At 59.9% G+C, this 14,467-nt stretch overlaps 1 protein-coding gene across 1 annotated transcript; it reads left to right on the plus strand.

Moving 5' to 3' along the window:
- Positions 1–3,514: 3,514 nt before the first annotated feature.
- Positions 3,515–9,950, plus strand: DUSP7 (dual specificity phosphatase 7). The gene is made up of 3 exons (XM_017545827.2): positions 3,515–4,219; positions 5,682–6,116; positions 9,010–9,950. The coding sequence occupies exons 1-3, from the start codon at positions 3,703–3,705 to the stop codon at positions 9,315–9,317; spliced, it is 1,260 nt and encodes a 419-aa protein (XP_017401316.1). The 5' UTR covers positions 3,515–3,702; the 3' UTR covers positions 9,318–9,950.
- The last annotated feature ends 4,517 nt before the right edge of the window (positions 9,951–14,467 follow it).

Raw genomic sequence — 14,467 nt, forward strand, 5'->3', positions numbered from 1 at the left:
TGAAACACCCTACCATGGCGAGGCCTTGCGCTGCCAGGAAGGCCCCTTCTCTGTGTGGTTCTGGGGTTGGATGTGTGCAGACAGGGAAGGCAGCTCCAGACGTGCCTTGTGGGTTCGGGCCTGGAAGCTGGCTAAACGTGATGAGAAGGGATGGCAGGAGGAGGAGCAGGCCTGAGGGAGGGCAGACTCACCCCTGGGTGTTCCAGGTGACAAGTGTGGTGTGGTGGTGGATGATGGCGGGTGGACCGTGACTGATAGGAGCAAAGATGGGCTGAGGAGGGGACAGGGGTCCTTGGAGCATGCAGCAGGGAAGCTAATCTGGGCCTGGATGATCAGAGGAGGCCTCTGTGCTCAGCGACTCTGAGCTGGGATCAGAAGGCAGGCAAAGGCTGACGGTGATAACTGTCCAGGCAGGGAGGACACCTGTGCCAAGGCCTGGGCTGTGTGGGAATGAGGGATAGCCCTGAGGGTTCAACTGTGTCCCACCTGCACTTCCCCTTCCCCTCCCGAAACCAGCTCATCCCCAGGGACAGACCTTTTCTGGCAGCCTCTTTCCCACTCCCCCACTCTGCCCCTCAGGGAGACCCTAGTGAGCTGGGCACCCCTCCTGGGGGCTGCAGGTGAGGGAAGGCCTGAACCCCAAAGGCAGGAAAGACCATATTTCTAAAGAGGAAGCATGATTCCAAGGCCTTGCCTTGGAATCACCCAGGGCACCAGGTTCCTGCCAGGAAAGACCCTCTCCCTTGAGGGAAGCCTATAGCTGCCGGGCAAGGCCCCGGACAGGGACAGCTCTGGTCTCTTGCCAGAAGTGACCACAGGTGGATTCCTGCCCTGCTGTGGGCCTTTTAAGTCTAAGATTGAAGGTTCTTCCCTCCAGTGAGAACCAAGGCTTAGGGCCTTTCCTCCAACCAACCTGCCTGGTGGGGGCCCAGGGTCCCACTGGCACCTCACGGGCCCTGGCTAATTTTCCTGCCAACCCTTTGCTTCCTGTCACTCCCTCCCCTCGTTCTCCCTGTTCTGCACTCATCCAAATCTGCCTCTCTTTATCTCCCTGTTGGAGGACGCCCTCTCCTCCTGCTGCGTGAGCTTTTCCAATTCCACACATTCTCACAGATCTTTCCTTCAGGATGTGTGCCCCGCTAGAGGAGTCTAGAGGGAGAGAGACAGGAGTCACTGCAGGCTAATGTGAGGGATAGCAGGGCCCCTTTCCTCTCTCTGGGGTAGTTCTTCCTCATGCTTGGGCAGTAGAGGCTGGGGAGGGGGGTGGTTGAGAGGAGGTTCCCATTTCAGCTGTTCCCTCGCTAGTGAGAGCAATGGCCCATTCCTCACCAGGCGCTCAGAAGTGAGTATGCCTCAGCATCATGGGACACACACCCAGTCTCATTTGAGGACAGCGTAAGCCTCCTGTTAATGTGACTCTGGCCCGCCCCACAGGGATGTCACCCTTATTGGGCATTTGACACCTTCTTGAGCTACCATGGACCCATCTGGGGAGGGTCCATGACCAGTCTCTCCCCTAGAGAAAGAGGGGTCCCTGCTCATCTTGTGGTGGGCCTGGGGAAGCACTCAGACCGGCAGCCAACCCCGTGGTGGAGCAGAGGGGAGAGACAGCAGGCCTGAGTGGGAGACGGCGGTTCCACTGTTGTTGCTCCAGCTCCAGGCAGTCTGGTGCTCAGGAGGCCCTCGACAAGGCTTGCTGAGTGAATGGAGCACTGCTCAGCAGCTCACTCTCCCCTGGGAGTTTGTTCAGGCCTCTTTTCTAAGTGCTGCCTCCCTCCCTCACATGCAGCATCCAGCCTGCCAGCCAAGGGCCCTGGCCTCAGATCACATCCTCCCAGCCGGATGGATTCGAGGCCCAGAGGAAAGAACTGTACTCAGGTCACATGTCACATCTTTAAGTGGCAGGACAGAATCTGGGTCTTGGCCTCTTGGGCCCTGGGAGCTCTTTCCATAGGCCCAGTACTCCCAGGACAACGCTGGGCGGAGAGCTGCTTCTCCTTTCATCTCTGTGAGCACCCAAACACTGCTAAGACCACCTCTGGCTGCACTGCTGTGGCCTGAGAGTGTGACTGTGGGAGAGACCCCTGCTCCTTTGGGACACAGCCCTGTGGTCCAGGATGAAACCCTTTAGGAAGACTATCCCTTGCTTGAAAGACTGGGGCGAGGGCTGCTTCTGAACCACCGCTTTACGTGCTTTCTGGTCGGAGGTTACCGGAAAGCTCAAATCCTCGGGGTTCCAGAGGCCCTCCCTCAAGCCCCACAGCTCCCCCACAGCAAGGGATGGGGGAAAAGTGTCTCAGAGCCGACCAGCCTCGGGCGGAGTAGGCGGGGCTCAGCCCCAAGGAGGGAGGGGCACCCCGCTAGGCAAAGGAATGGACCAGATGGACGGCGGGGCCCAGTCGCGAGCTCCCACCCTGGCTCTGCAGGGAAAGCACGGCAGGTCCCGCGCAAGCGCGCCGCCTGCGTCGAGACGCTTTGTTCTAGCGCTACCTGCGGGTCCATTCACCTCCGCTGCCCCGCCTGCCAGCTAGTGGACACACGGCTGGCGGAGGCCCCGCCCACTTCCCCGCGCTGGGTGGAACCCCCGGCGGGCCCTGCCTCCCTCCGCCACCGCCTCTTTCGGCCAGGATTGGCTATCTGCGTGGCAGGTGCCCGCCTACCGCGGAAATTGATTGGTCCATTGAGAGGGAGGCAGGGGAAGGAAAGCTGATTATAAAGGAGCATCCCCCTCCCACCCGACCCATGGAAAAGTCACGTGGCGCTTCGCTGGGCGCCTGTCACCACCCTGCTTGTAAAGCTTTCTTAAAGGGCTCGTGTTCCCTTCCAAGAGCTGGTCCTTAACAGGATTTCTCCACCCCTGCCCACGGAAGGTGACACGGCCCTGAGTTTTCCTACCCCGCCAGTCACCCAGGTCCTGATTTCCCGTCAGGCCTGCTGGGGTGAGACGCTTCCCCCAGGTCTGGAACCTGTGACCGTCAGGGGGACGATGAGGTCGCCTGAAACAGAGACCGCCTAGCACAGTGCGTGGCACGTAGTAGGCGTTCAATTCCCATTTGTTGAATGAACTCGATGACAGAATGAATGAATGGGGATGACAGGCGGAAGAAGGAGAAGTTGCTCAGCTGGACAGCCCCACCATCACGCCCCGTCCCGGGGTAACTCTGCTCCTGTGAATGTAGGGTGGGGGTGCCAGTCATAGGACACCCCCAGGGCCGCTCTTCCCGTAGTGCCCAGAAGAGCTTGGGAGCACGCGCAGAATGAACCCGTGAAGGCGTCTGGGCCGGGCCCCCTAGGCGAACTGCAGTCAGCTCTGGGCTAGTCCAGGGAGCGACGGTACGGAGAAGCTGTAGAGGAGGGCCCCGCCGCGGGTCTCCGGGCGCACTGGCCACAAGTGCGCCAGCGTACCCTGTGGGGAGGGGCGGTGGAGGCGCTGCGCCTTTAAGTCCGGGCGCCGGCCCCGCGGCCCCGCCCCTCGGAGAACGCCTCGGCGCGCGGCCGCCGGAGCCGCCGTTTAATTGGGGCTGTCAGGCCGCGGTGCGCGCGGAGGGCCGGGCGGGCGGGACGGAGGCCGGCAGGCCGGGGCAGCGGGCGTGCAGCTCGGCGGGAGGCGGGCGCCCGGAGACGCGGCTGGGGCCCGCGCGGCCGGGGCGCCGTCCCAGGGCAGGGCTGCCCGGCCCCGGCCCCGGGCCGCCCGCGCTCCCCATGAAAAACCAGCTCCGCGGCCCCACAGCGCGGGCGCACATGTCGACTTCGGGGGCGGCGGCGGCTGGGGGCACCCGGGCGGGGTCCGAGCCCGGTGCGGGGTCGGGGTCCAGCGCAGGCACCGGGGCGGGCGCGGCGACGGGAGCAGGGGCCATGCCCTGCAAGAGCGCCGAGTGGCTGCAGGAGGAGCTGGAGGCGCGCGGCGGCGCGTCCCTGCTGCTGCTGGACTGCCGGCCGCACGAGCTCTTCGAGTCGTCGCACATCGAGACGGCCATCAACCTGGCCATCCCGGGCCTCATGTTGCGCCGTTTGCGCAAGGGCAACCTGCCCATCCGCTCCATCATCCCCAACCACGCCGACAAGGAGCGCTTCGCCACGCGCTGCAAGGCGGCCACCGTGCTGCTCTACGACGAGGCCACGGCCGAGTGGCAGCCCGAGCCCGGCGCTCCCGCCTCGGTGCTTGGCCTGCTCCTGCAGAAGCTGCGCGACGACGGCTGCCAGGCCTACTACCTCCAAGGTGAGGGCAGCACCGAGACTCCTTACGGGAGCGGGGGCCCCCTATGGCTCCCTGACGCCCCCCTTGGAGGCTCTTTCCTCTCTACTCGCTCGGCCTGCCCCGTTGGGCGCCACGTCGTCCCCAGCCCGCGTCCGCCCTCCTGGAGCCCGGTCCCCACCGTGTGGGTTTGGCAGGAGCGGGGCTCCCTCTGCGCCCCCTTTCTTGGCCCGATTCGAGTGGGTGGAACAAACTTTTCCCTGCCTGGGGTTTCCTTTTTTTCCTGTTGATGGGGCGACAGTAGCACCCAGGCTCCAGTGGAGCCCCTCAGAAGAGGGAGGCGCCACCTCCCGGAACCCTAAAAGCGGCAGGGCGTCCAAGTCCAGCCTGGAATTCTTGTTTCTGGAAGGCCAGGATCAGGAAGGGCACCTTTCATAGCACCATCCTCATCTCCAGCGCGTGGAGACCATATGGGTTGGGGTCTCCTGGATCCGAGAATTGCTCTTTACACCAGAGGATTGCCGCCTCTGGGAGGCGCTTGGGGCAGCGTATGGGCAGGGTCCACGGCTCTGGCCCGGATCTCTCTGGAACTCCAGGTCCCCAGCCTGATGCCCCAGAGCTTGCCGAAGGGAGAGGCAGCACCGGGGGGCGAGTGGCTGAGGCCGGTGTTTCCAATTAACATTCCAAAATGGCCTCTTGCTGGCAGCGGGGCAGGAGGGGAGGGGAGGCCTGCGGCACCCTCGGGCGCAGGGCCCATGCCTCGCTCCAAGGCGCTCCCTATTTTTCCTGTCCCTGTATAGCCCCAGTGGCCCTCCCCTGCTGCAGGTCCAAAGCTGGGGGGCCTTGTGTTCTAAGGGAGTGCTCTAGAGAAGTGGGGCCAGGACCCCCTTCAGGAACCTGCCCCTGCTGGGGAAAGGGGCCAGCCAATACCCTCCCACTACCCTCCCCAGCTGTAGTTTTGGGGCTGGGCAACTACTAGACTCCCCTCCAGGAAGCCCAGGACCTCTCTGCCTCTAGCTAACCCAGATGTGGCTCTGGCACCTGTGGTATCATCTGTAAGAGGAGTTTGCCAACCCAGAGGTGCTGGCTAAGATGAGGTTGTCTGCTTTCCTTTACCACTTATCTGTTACTGAACACCCATGGGTGCTATGTGTATGTGGGAGCTGCAGAAGAGGAATTAACTGGGGCCTGTCCTCAAGTGCCCTATAGCTGGTGGCATGGCTGGGGGACCTGAAGTGTTATGGGTACGGGTTTGGAGTCCAGGCACATCACTTCACCTCCTGGGACCTCAGTTTCTGTGAAGTGGTCATGGTTTAGATGGAGAGAACACAAGAGAGAGCACATGGGTAACATGCTTGGCGTGGCCTATGCTGACCATTGGTGTGGTGGTGCTTGGTATGGGGAGTCCTGCCCATCCCTGGTCTTGTGCAGCCCATCTGGGCTCTCACCAGTCTCTCACCCAGGCCTTGTCTAACCCCGGCCACAGGTGGTTTCAACAAGTTTCAGACAGAGTACTCTGAGCACTGCGAGACCAATGTGGACAGCTCTTCCTCGCCGAGCAGCTCACCACCCACCTCAGTGCTGGGCCTGGGGGGCCTGCGTATCAGCTCTGACTGCTCCGACGGCGAGTCGGACCGAGAGCTGCCCAGCAGTGCCACCGAGTCGGACGGCAGCCCTGTGCCATCCAGCCAACCAGCCTTCCCTGTCCAGATCCTGCCCTACCTCTACCTCGGCTGCGCCAAGGACTCCACCAACCTGGACGTGCTCGGCAAGTACGGCATCAAGTATATCCTCAATGTCACACCCAACCTGCCCAACGCCTTCGAGCACGGCGGCGAGTTCACCTACAAGCAGATCCCCATCTCTGACCACTGGAGCCAGAACCTCTCCCAGTTCTTCCCTGAGGCCATCAGCTTCATTGGTAGGTGTTGTGTGCTGGGCAGAGTGGGTGGGTGTATCAAGGTGTAGCAGGACTCTGGGTGGCGCCCCCACCTGACTGGGTATCTCTGGGCCTGTTGAGACCTGTGTGTGCCCTGCGTGTGCCAGCGTGTGCCCGTGGGTGTACCCATGCCTACTGTGAGTCACTGAGTCCCTTGGGCCCCTCTACCTGTTGGGGCCTGAGCAGCCTCCTGAGACCTGAGCTCCCCCCAGCTGGCAGCACCTCTTGGGCTCTCTGCTGCCCAGCTTGTGTTTCCCTGGCGTCGATGTTGTTTCGAGCTTAGCAAGCTGAAACATCACAGCGCACAGACCTCCCACGGGTCTCACTTGCTCTGCATCACACCTCAGCACACGTGTCTTTCCAGGATGGGGCTGTCACAGTGCCTCTTTGGGCTTTAATGTGTACCTAAGAGGGCTGAAAGGGAGCCCTGGAGCCAGAGGCACACCCCAAACAGGCAGCCATTGAAATGTGGTGACCGCTAGCTTGGTCAGGCTCCAGATGCTCTCTGTAGCCTGTAGGGCTCGCTTGGAGTGTAGGGAGGAGTGTAAGAGAAGGTGGGGAGTAGAGAAAGGCCTCCTCCAGAGCAGTGTGTCCTGCTGTCTGGCTTATAGCCCTTTGAGTCCCTGTGTCCCCAGCCTCAGCTGACTTGGGTTCCCCACTGCCTTCTCCTTGGCCAGCTGGAGGCTGTGAGACTGCAGTTCATCTCCCCTGGCCCAGGGTGCAAGGAAGGGGCACGGGGGTTCAGGATGAATGTAAATGCTAGGTCTCTGAGCCTGGTGACCCAGTGTTTCTGCCCAGCCTCCAGTGGCAAGGTGTGGGGGTGGCCTGGGCTGTCTTTTCCCGATGGCGGCTATGTCCAGTGGAGGGCGTTTTGGTGTCGGTTGGGCTGGGCTAGCTTTAACAACAGGAAGTGGGAGGCTTCCCCGCCTCATCCGCTTACTGGGAACCAAAAGTAGGTGCCTGGCTGGGAGGAAGGAAGGAAGCTGAGGCCTGGGGGAGGGGCTGCCTGGAGCTTCCCAGCTCTACCACCCTCCACTCCCCCACCCCCCCACCCCCCTCCCTGGGGGCCAAGAGGGCTATGGGTGCTGCCTCAGCATTTGAACTCGCCCAGCGAGGGAGGGGAGTAGAAGGAAGCGGGCTTCTCCAGGCTGAGCCTGGCTGGTGGGTACCTTTATCCTTCCTGAAGGCCCCTCCCCATCTGGGTAGATGGACCTTTTTCCTCATTTGACAAGTGAAGGGAGTGAGGCCCAGAAATCCCTTAGGAGTCAGTGGGACAGGATCAGTCACCAGCCACACCCGGAAAAGGCCAAAAATAAAGCCAGCAGAGACAGACTCTCTCTGGATCACCTGGAGGTGGGTTTGGAGGCTGGGCGTTCCTCACATCCTGGTGTTACCACTGGAAACTTGTCCCAGCACCCCCGTCTCCCACCCCCAATCTCAAGGTCAGACCACACAGCTCCAAGTGAAGCTGCAACATCTGTCTCCTCCCCTGATGACCCTGCCCCAGTGCCTTAGCCATGGGGCCCCCTGTCAGTCCCTGCGTCTGGATGAAGCACTTCCTGTATGCTTAATTCTTGGTACCCCTGGTTGGGCAGAGATGGGGAGAGGAGGCTCTGTCAGGACAAAGGCAAAGAACAGTGGGTGAGCCTGTGTGTCATCTTGTAGCAAGGCATTGATTGAGTGCTAGCTGTGTGCCTGGCTCCTGGAGGGTTCAGAGTCAGAGTGGTGGGGAGGTCAAGGACCCCATGGCTGCCTCTTGTGAATCTATGTCCCTGGCACAGCTATGGCACACAGAGAGGCAGCTGCCCCAGGGTCCAGGAGAGATTATAAGACTGAGTTGTTCGGTAGCTCAGCCAGTATTTATTGAGCTTCTACTATGTGTCAGCCAAAGGAGTCTGAGGGTGGCACTGGGGGAAGCTGGAAGGGTTGGAGGGGGAGCTGGGAGGGTTGGAGGGGGAGCTGGGAGGGTTGGAGGGGGAGGCTAGGAGGGTTGGAGGGGAAGGGGAGAGGAAGGGTCTGCATTCAGTTGGCTGTGGTAGGAGGTGTCACTGGCACATGGGCCTGCTATGGAAGGTCTAGCAAGCAGGCAGGGGTGGGCCCCATTTAAGCACACCTCACTTACGAAGCTCCGTCACAAGTGATAGCATGGCCATTGTCCTAGTCCCTATATCTTCAGGAGCTGGGGTTAAGACTGTGGGGACTAGCTGGGCAGAGGGCAGAGTGAAGCGCAGGACCAAGCCACCTACTTCCTTCCAGAGGAGCCTCCCTCAGGCCGCTTTCCTGGGAGACTCTCAAGGACAACCCACAGGAGCAGCTCCAGGAGAACCAGACCAGCCCTCAGTCCCAGGTCAAGGCCTGGCAGCAGCGGGTGCTGAGCTAGGAGGAGCCTCTGTGTGGCCTTGTGCTTGTCACTTTGTCTCTGGGTCTGTTTTCTCGTTGATAAAATGGGCTTACTGGCTATGGTGCAGATGACTCAAGAGGATGCAGGTGCCACCATGGCAGCAGTCGCAATGCACATGGTGGTGGTAGGACTAGCCGTGATCACAGGTGTTACAGTAGTTCATGTTTGGTGATCCCTCACTTGCCTCAGGTTCTTAGGAGACCACTGTGCATAAATAGGCCCCTTTGATAGATGAGGAAACTGAGACAAACTGGGTATCTAGTGCATTGGGGCTAAAGTATGCAGAGCCTCCACAGCAGTGCTGCTGACCTCTATTTCAAGTTGCTGCCCTACCCACACTGGGCTTGGCCAGGTCCCTTGGGGGTCAGGCAAGACCAGCCAGTGACTATGCTGCCGTCTGTGCCCCACCTGCCCACCCATGTGAGAAGGCTCCTTGAAGGAGGCCCCTCCCTGACCCATGCTGATGTGTTTCAGACGAAGCCCGCTCCAAGAAGTGTGGTGTCCTGGTGCACTGCCTGGCAGGCATCAGCCGCTCAGTGACGGTCACTGTGGCCTATCTCATGCAGAAGATGAACCTGTCACTCAACGACGCCTACGACTTTGTCAAGAGGAAAAAGTCCAACATCTCGCCCAACTTCAACTTCATGGGGCAGCTGCTGGACTTTGAGCGGACGCTGGGGCTAAGCAGCCCATGCGACAACCACGCGCCCAGTGAGCAGCTCTACTTCTCCACGCCCGCCAACCACAACCTGTTCCCACTCAACACGCTGGAGTCCACGTGAGGCCTGGTGCACGGGGGGCATGGCACCAGGCCCCTTCTTGGCCCTCCGTGGGGCCAGGTGGAAGAGCCCAAGCCTGCCGCCTCTGGCCTGAGGAACCCCCAGGATGTCGCCTGTGCCCAGAGGCCCAGGCTGATCGGTGTGTCGGAGCGCCCCTCACCATCCTTGGGGGCGGGGTCCGCAGGCAAGATCTCCCTCTGCAGGGCTTGCTGGAGAGGCCTCGGCTCTCAGACACGTGGCTTTGGGCGTCCACCAGGGCCTCATGTTGTCCCAGGACGCTCCTTTCTGCTGATGGCCCAGCCAGTTTGGCTGTTTTTTAAAGACACATCCACGGACCTGAGTTTACTTTTTACTTTTGGCAGGTAAATCCAAGCTCCCTGGAGCACAAAGAGTGTTTGAGCTCTTCTTGATTTTTCTTTTCTTTTTTTTTAACAAAAAAGTGTTATTTTCAGGCTACATGCAACAGTGGATTGTATAACCCAGTATTTCATCCCCTTCTTGATCCTGCGAGAGAGAGAAGTGTTCTCAGTTTTGTTTTTCGTTCAGTTTCAAAAAGCAAGTATCGTGTTTGTTTTTTAATGGAAAAGACAGACCCCCATGTTGACCTTGACCAAATGCGTTTTGCACATGTGTGAAGCCTCTGTTTCCTCAGCGGGCCCTTCTTGAAGGGGTGGCTTACTGCTCTTCAGGTATCGGGACCCCCAGTCGTGCCACCTCCCACCCTTGGCCCAGTCTGACTTGGCCCTGCATTTGCCTGTGATGCCTGCTGCAAGTTCTGATTGGTGGGCTGGATGGTGGTCTTTGCATTTTCTGCCCTCTCATCCATCCCTCTGGTGGTCCCTGCAGACCTCCCTGAGGCAGAAGGTGGGGAACCTGGGGCTGTGCCACTGTCCCACTGGAGGTGGGCCGCAGGGGGCTGCCAGGCAGTAGCATTGCCCTCTGGGCTCAGCCTCTAAGAGGGCCTGGGCTCTGAGCCCTTCTGTATACTTAGCTACTACTCCTGTCTGTCTGTCTGGCGCTGTCTCTCTCTCTCTCCTTCTCTCTCTCTCTTTTTCTTTCTCCCCCCCTCCCTCCTCTCTTGTAACTGGGAGTAGAGGCCCAGTGGCTGGGGAGAGCTCAGGTGGTGGGGCCCAGCCCTCCCTCCAGGTTCTTCCCTCTCCCTAGCTGTCGCTTTGGTCTGGCTGCCACTCCCAGCCCCTTTGTCCTCGTGGAAGCTTGCCCCGCCCTCATCTTGCCCATGCCTTCTACTGCCAGGAGACTTGCACCCATTTCAACCCTCAGGCAGGGGCAAGTGGGGCAAGGATGGACCAGCAGAAGAGGGGTGAGGCTCTGTCCACCTCCCCCGCCTCCACAGAACAAAGCCACGGATTCCGTTATCTTCCTCCAGTTTTGTTCCTTCTCCAGCCTCAGTTCTACCAGGTGTCAGGACTGCATGGGGGCCTGGGGCAGGGAGAGCGATCGGGCCAGGGTCCCTGACAGAGCAGCACTCAGCATGTGAGTGAGGCCGCGGAAACTCTGCCCCACTGCTTCTTACCTCACAGGGGTGGTTTTCAGGGATTCTTTAGGGCAGTAGATTAAAATCTTGCCACAGTTGAGAAATTGACAACAAGCTTCCATGCTGTACATGGTTCTTTTTCTCTCTTTTATTTTTAAAAAGAAAACCCAGAAAGATGCACCAGGTTTGTGTAAATGAGGGTGTGCCAGAAGGTGGCCAGTTTTGCTTTATGATCTTATGAAGGAAGATTTGTGACCCTACATATATATATATACACACACATACATATATATATCCCGAACCAGCAACGGGACTTTGTTTATATTGCAAATAAATATTATTTTTTCTTTAAAATGAGTCGTGTCCAGTAAGGGTTTTGGGCCTGGGAAGGAGAGGAAGGAGTGCTGTCGACCGGCATCCTAGTGCCTGCTCTGTGCGAGGCATTGGCCTGGTCCTCCCTGGGGTCTGCTAGGCACTTGGTTAGACCAATCAAGGTGCCCCGCAGATGGGAAGGAGCTGCCAAGGTTTCTGGCTGAAGCTGGGGCAGGTGGCATTTCCCAGCCCTTAGGCACTGGCAGACAGAGGCATCAGGGCTTTCTCTTGGGCTTCTGCTGAAATCAGGGCTTGGAGAGGTTTTATGGACCAAGTTCACACAACTGAGCCCAGACTCGCCCTTCATTGCCCAAGGCTGTCTGCTCGTGCATTGCCCAGATTGCAGCCCCCAAGACCCTGACCCTTTCTGTTGCTGCTGCGTGGGCGAGAGAGGGGAATCTGCATTTAACCCTGCCCCTGCAGGTCCTGGGATGTCAGTGGGACTGAATCGTGGGCAGTGAGCAGGTCAGCCCTTTGCTTCTTAAGGGCTGGGTGGCTTTGGACAGGTCCCTTAGCCCCCCAGCCTCAGTATCCATCTCTGAAGTTGGGTTGATTGCACCCAGTTCCTAAGTGCTTTTCAGCTTTGTGGCATGACAAGCACATGGTTGGCCTCAGCTCAGAGGGAGGAAACAGCCGTGCTCAGGCTTGCACAGGGAACTGTGAGCATCGGCCTCCATCCAGGCTCCCCTGGTGGTGGGGTCTAAGCAAGGCCCTGGGCTGGAGCAGGAAGGAGACCTGGAGAAGGATGGTGACCACAGCCTGGGGAAGTCAGGCCCCCAGTGGGCAACAAGCCCTGTGTGACAGATTAGGAAATGAAGCCTCCAGAGTGGCTTAGGTCTCCCTTTCCTCTGGCTGGATCAGGTGAGCCCCAGTCAAGGACATAAGCCTGGAAGCTGACTCAGTTTCCTCATTTCTGCCATTCCCCAGCTCTATCCCTTCAGCAGACTGATGAGCACTGAGCTGAACCCAGGTAGAATGTGGGTGGGCAGGGCGGGGAGGGTGAGGGCAGCTCAGCCTGGGACTTGCCCTGTTGGGGTGTCCAGGCTGTCCTTCTCTTCCCTCCCTCATCTCTGCTCTTCAGTTTTTCTGCACCAGAACGCAGTCACAACCATCACTCGCTGCCTGTGGCAAGGGGTGGAGGGCAGGTTCTGCCCGCTGTGGGACCTGGGTGCAAATCCCAGCTGTGTGACTCCAGTCCCTCAGCTCTCCCCTGAAATACTCCCATCTGGAGCGTGGAAGAATCCTGCCACTCATCCGGCAGTCCTGTGTGGGTGGGAGGGGACAAGGGGGTGGTGCTGCTGTTGCTCCCCGGCTCCCTCCGGGCCCTGTTCCTTCTGTGCCAGGGGCAGGCAAGGGGGTGGGGGCCTGAGCAGGCAGAGACTGGGCCTTTGTTCCCTCTTGCTGTCCTCGCCCAGGCCTGGGGAAGCCCGAGGGTGCTGGGCTGGGGGCTGGGCCCTTGACAAGCCGAGTAAGTGCCTGGCAGTGCCAGCGTGCCCAAGCACAGGACCCGGTGGGGGTGGGAGTGGCAGCCGCCTCCTGAGCGGGCTCTTCAGACCAAGGACTGGGAGTGCCTGAAGAGGGCCAGCCCCGTCACTTAGCCCTGTGCACTCTGGGGCCAGTAGTCTCTCTGACCACGTGTCCTCATTACCTGTAGCAACTCCTACCTTAGCACTGGGCCTGGCTAAGTTTCCCTGCTTGGGGAAGGAGGGCCAGGTCATGGCTGAGTGGCTGGGCCCTGGGTCCTTGCTCTGTGACCTTGGGCTGGGCCACGCTTACAGGACTGAGGTTCCCCACCCCGAGTTTCGGGCTCCCGTCTCATGGCTCCTGGTCCTGAGCGCCTCTTACCCCACCCTGGTTCCGCCGTGCTCTCCCCGGCAGGCCCTGCTTCCTCCAGGCCATCTGTGGCTGAGGCCCTCGGTGCCGCCGCCCTGTGCTCCTGGACACTTGGCTCTGTAGGGGTGCGCCTGCTTCATCTCTGTCCCCAGTCCTATTGCTCTCCTGAGCCACTTTGCCTCCTTGGTCCCTGTTTCTGCCTCTGTCTTAGCCCGGGCCCCAGGGACCTCATCCACTTCTTAGCCGCTTAGTGTTCTCATGGGAGGAGGATCCGGGACACTTACTCACTTGCACATTCACCCAGCAGCCATTTCCTGTGCCGGCCGGGCAGTCCCAGGGAGGGAACATGCCCGAGGGAAGCTTGGTGATGTCACGAGGGGTGGCAGGATAATGGGGCCCTCAACTTGTCCTCTGATAATGAAACAAGTGCAATGTGAGGACTGACTCAGGCTGGTCCAAGGCAGCACTTGGAGCGCTGTGGAGCGGCCACCTTGAAGGGGTTCCGACGAGGAGACCACAGGAGAGATGAACCTTTCCCTAGGGTGGTCCTGCTCTGAGCCTGGGAGCGGGAGAGGGCCCTGCTCTGCCTGCCACCCCCACAGGGCCCCTCCCCAGAGGGCAGTCACGCCTCGTGAATGGAGCAGGGTAGTGGTGGGCGGCAAGCCTGCGCTGGAGCCTGACCCTCCCCGCTGTTGCCCCTGTGCTGCGCACCTGGGCCAACACCATGACTGCACTGTACCTCCCTCTGTGTCAGCATGGATGTGTCTGGGACACCAACACCTATCCCCAGACCCTTGGCAGAAGCCAAAGGACCTGATGTGGGAGCCAGCTTTCTCTTGAGGGAGCACATTAGCATGCTGACCTCTGGGTGCCCCGGTCCTTGATGTCTTTACCCCTGCTTGTTCTGGGCCCCGCCAGGACACAGTGCTCGCACCTGACTCCTGAGACCCAGCAGACCTGAGCGCTCTGGGAAGGCTCAGAATCACTCTGCTCCTGAGCCCGGTGCGGATGGGGAAGGTGAGGTTTGCAAAGAGGTTTGCCTCATAGAGAGAGGCAAGTTAGAGGCTGGGCACCCCCCTGCTGCCCTGAGGCTTCACACACACACACACACACACGCACACACACACACACACACACACACACACACACACGCATACACACACGGCATCACCATCCTCTGACTAGACAAGCCCATGCAGGTCTCACAGCAATGGAGGCGCCCTGCCTCTGACTGTAGCCTCCTCTCATCAAGGTGTGTCCTGGGTGAAGTCATCCCTTTCCAGGAATGGCCATTAAAGACTATCATTAGCGACTCTTAGAGGCCTCAGCCCCATTGTCTGTGGCTGGGTCAGATGAGCCCCGACAGGTGACCATGATGCAGACTCCGGCCCTTGCTAGAACCCCTGTTGCCCAGGCAGCCAGCCCCCTACCCAGGGCTATCCGGTGGCACACC

Source organism: Cebus imitator, unplaced genomic scaffold (genome assembly GCF_001604975.1).
Source record: "Cebus imitator isolate Cc_AM_T3 unplaced genomic scaffold, Cebus_imitator-1.0 Scaffold0, whole genome shotgun sequence".
Classification (NCBI taxonomy): Eukaryota; Metazoa; Chordata; class Mammalia; order Primates; family Cebidae; genus Cebus; species Cebus imitator.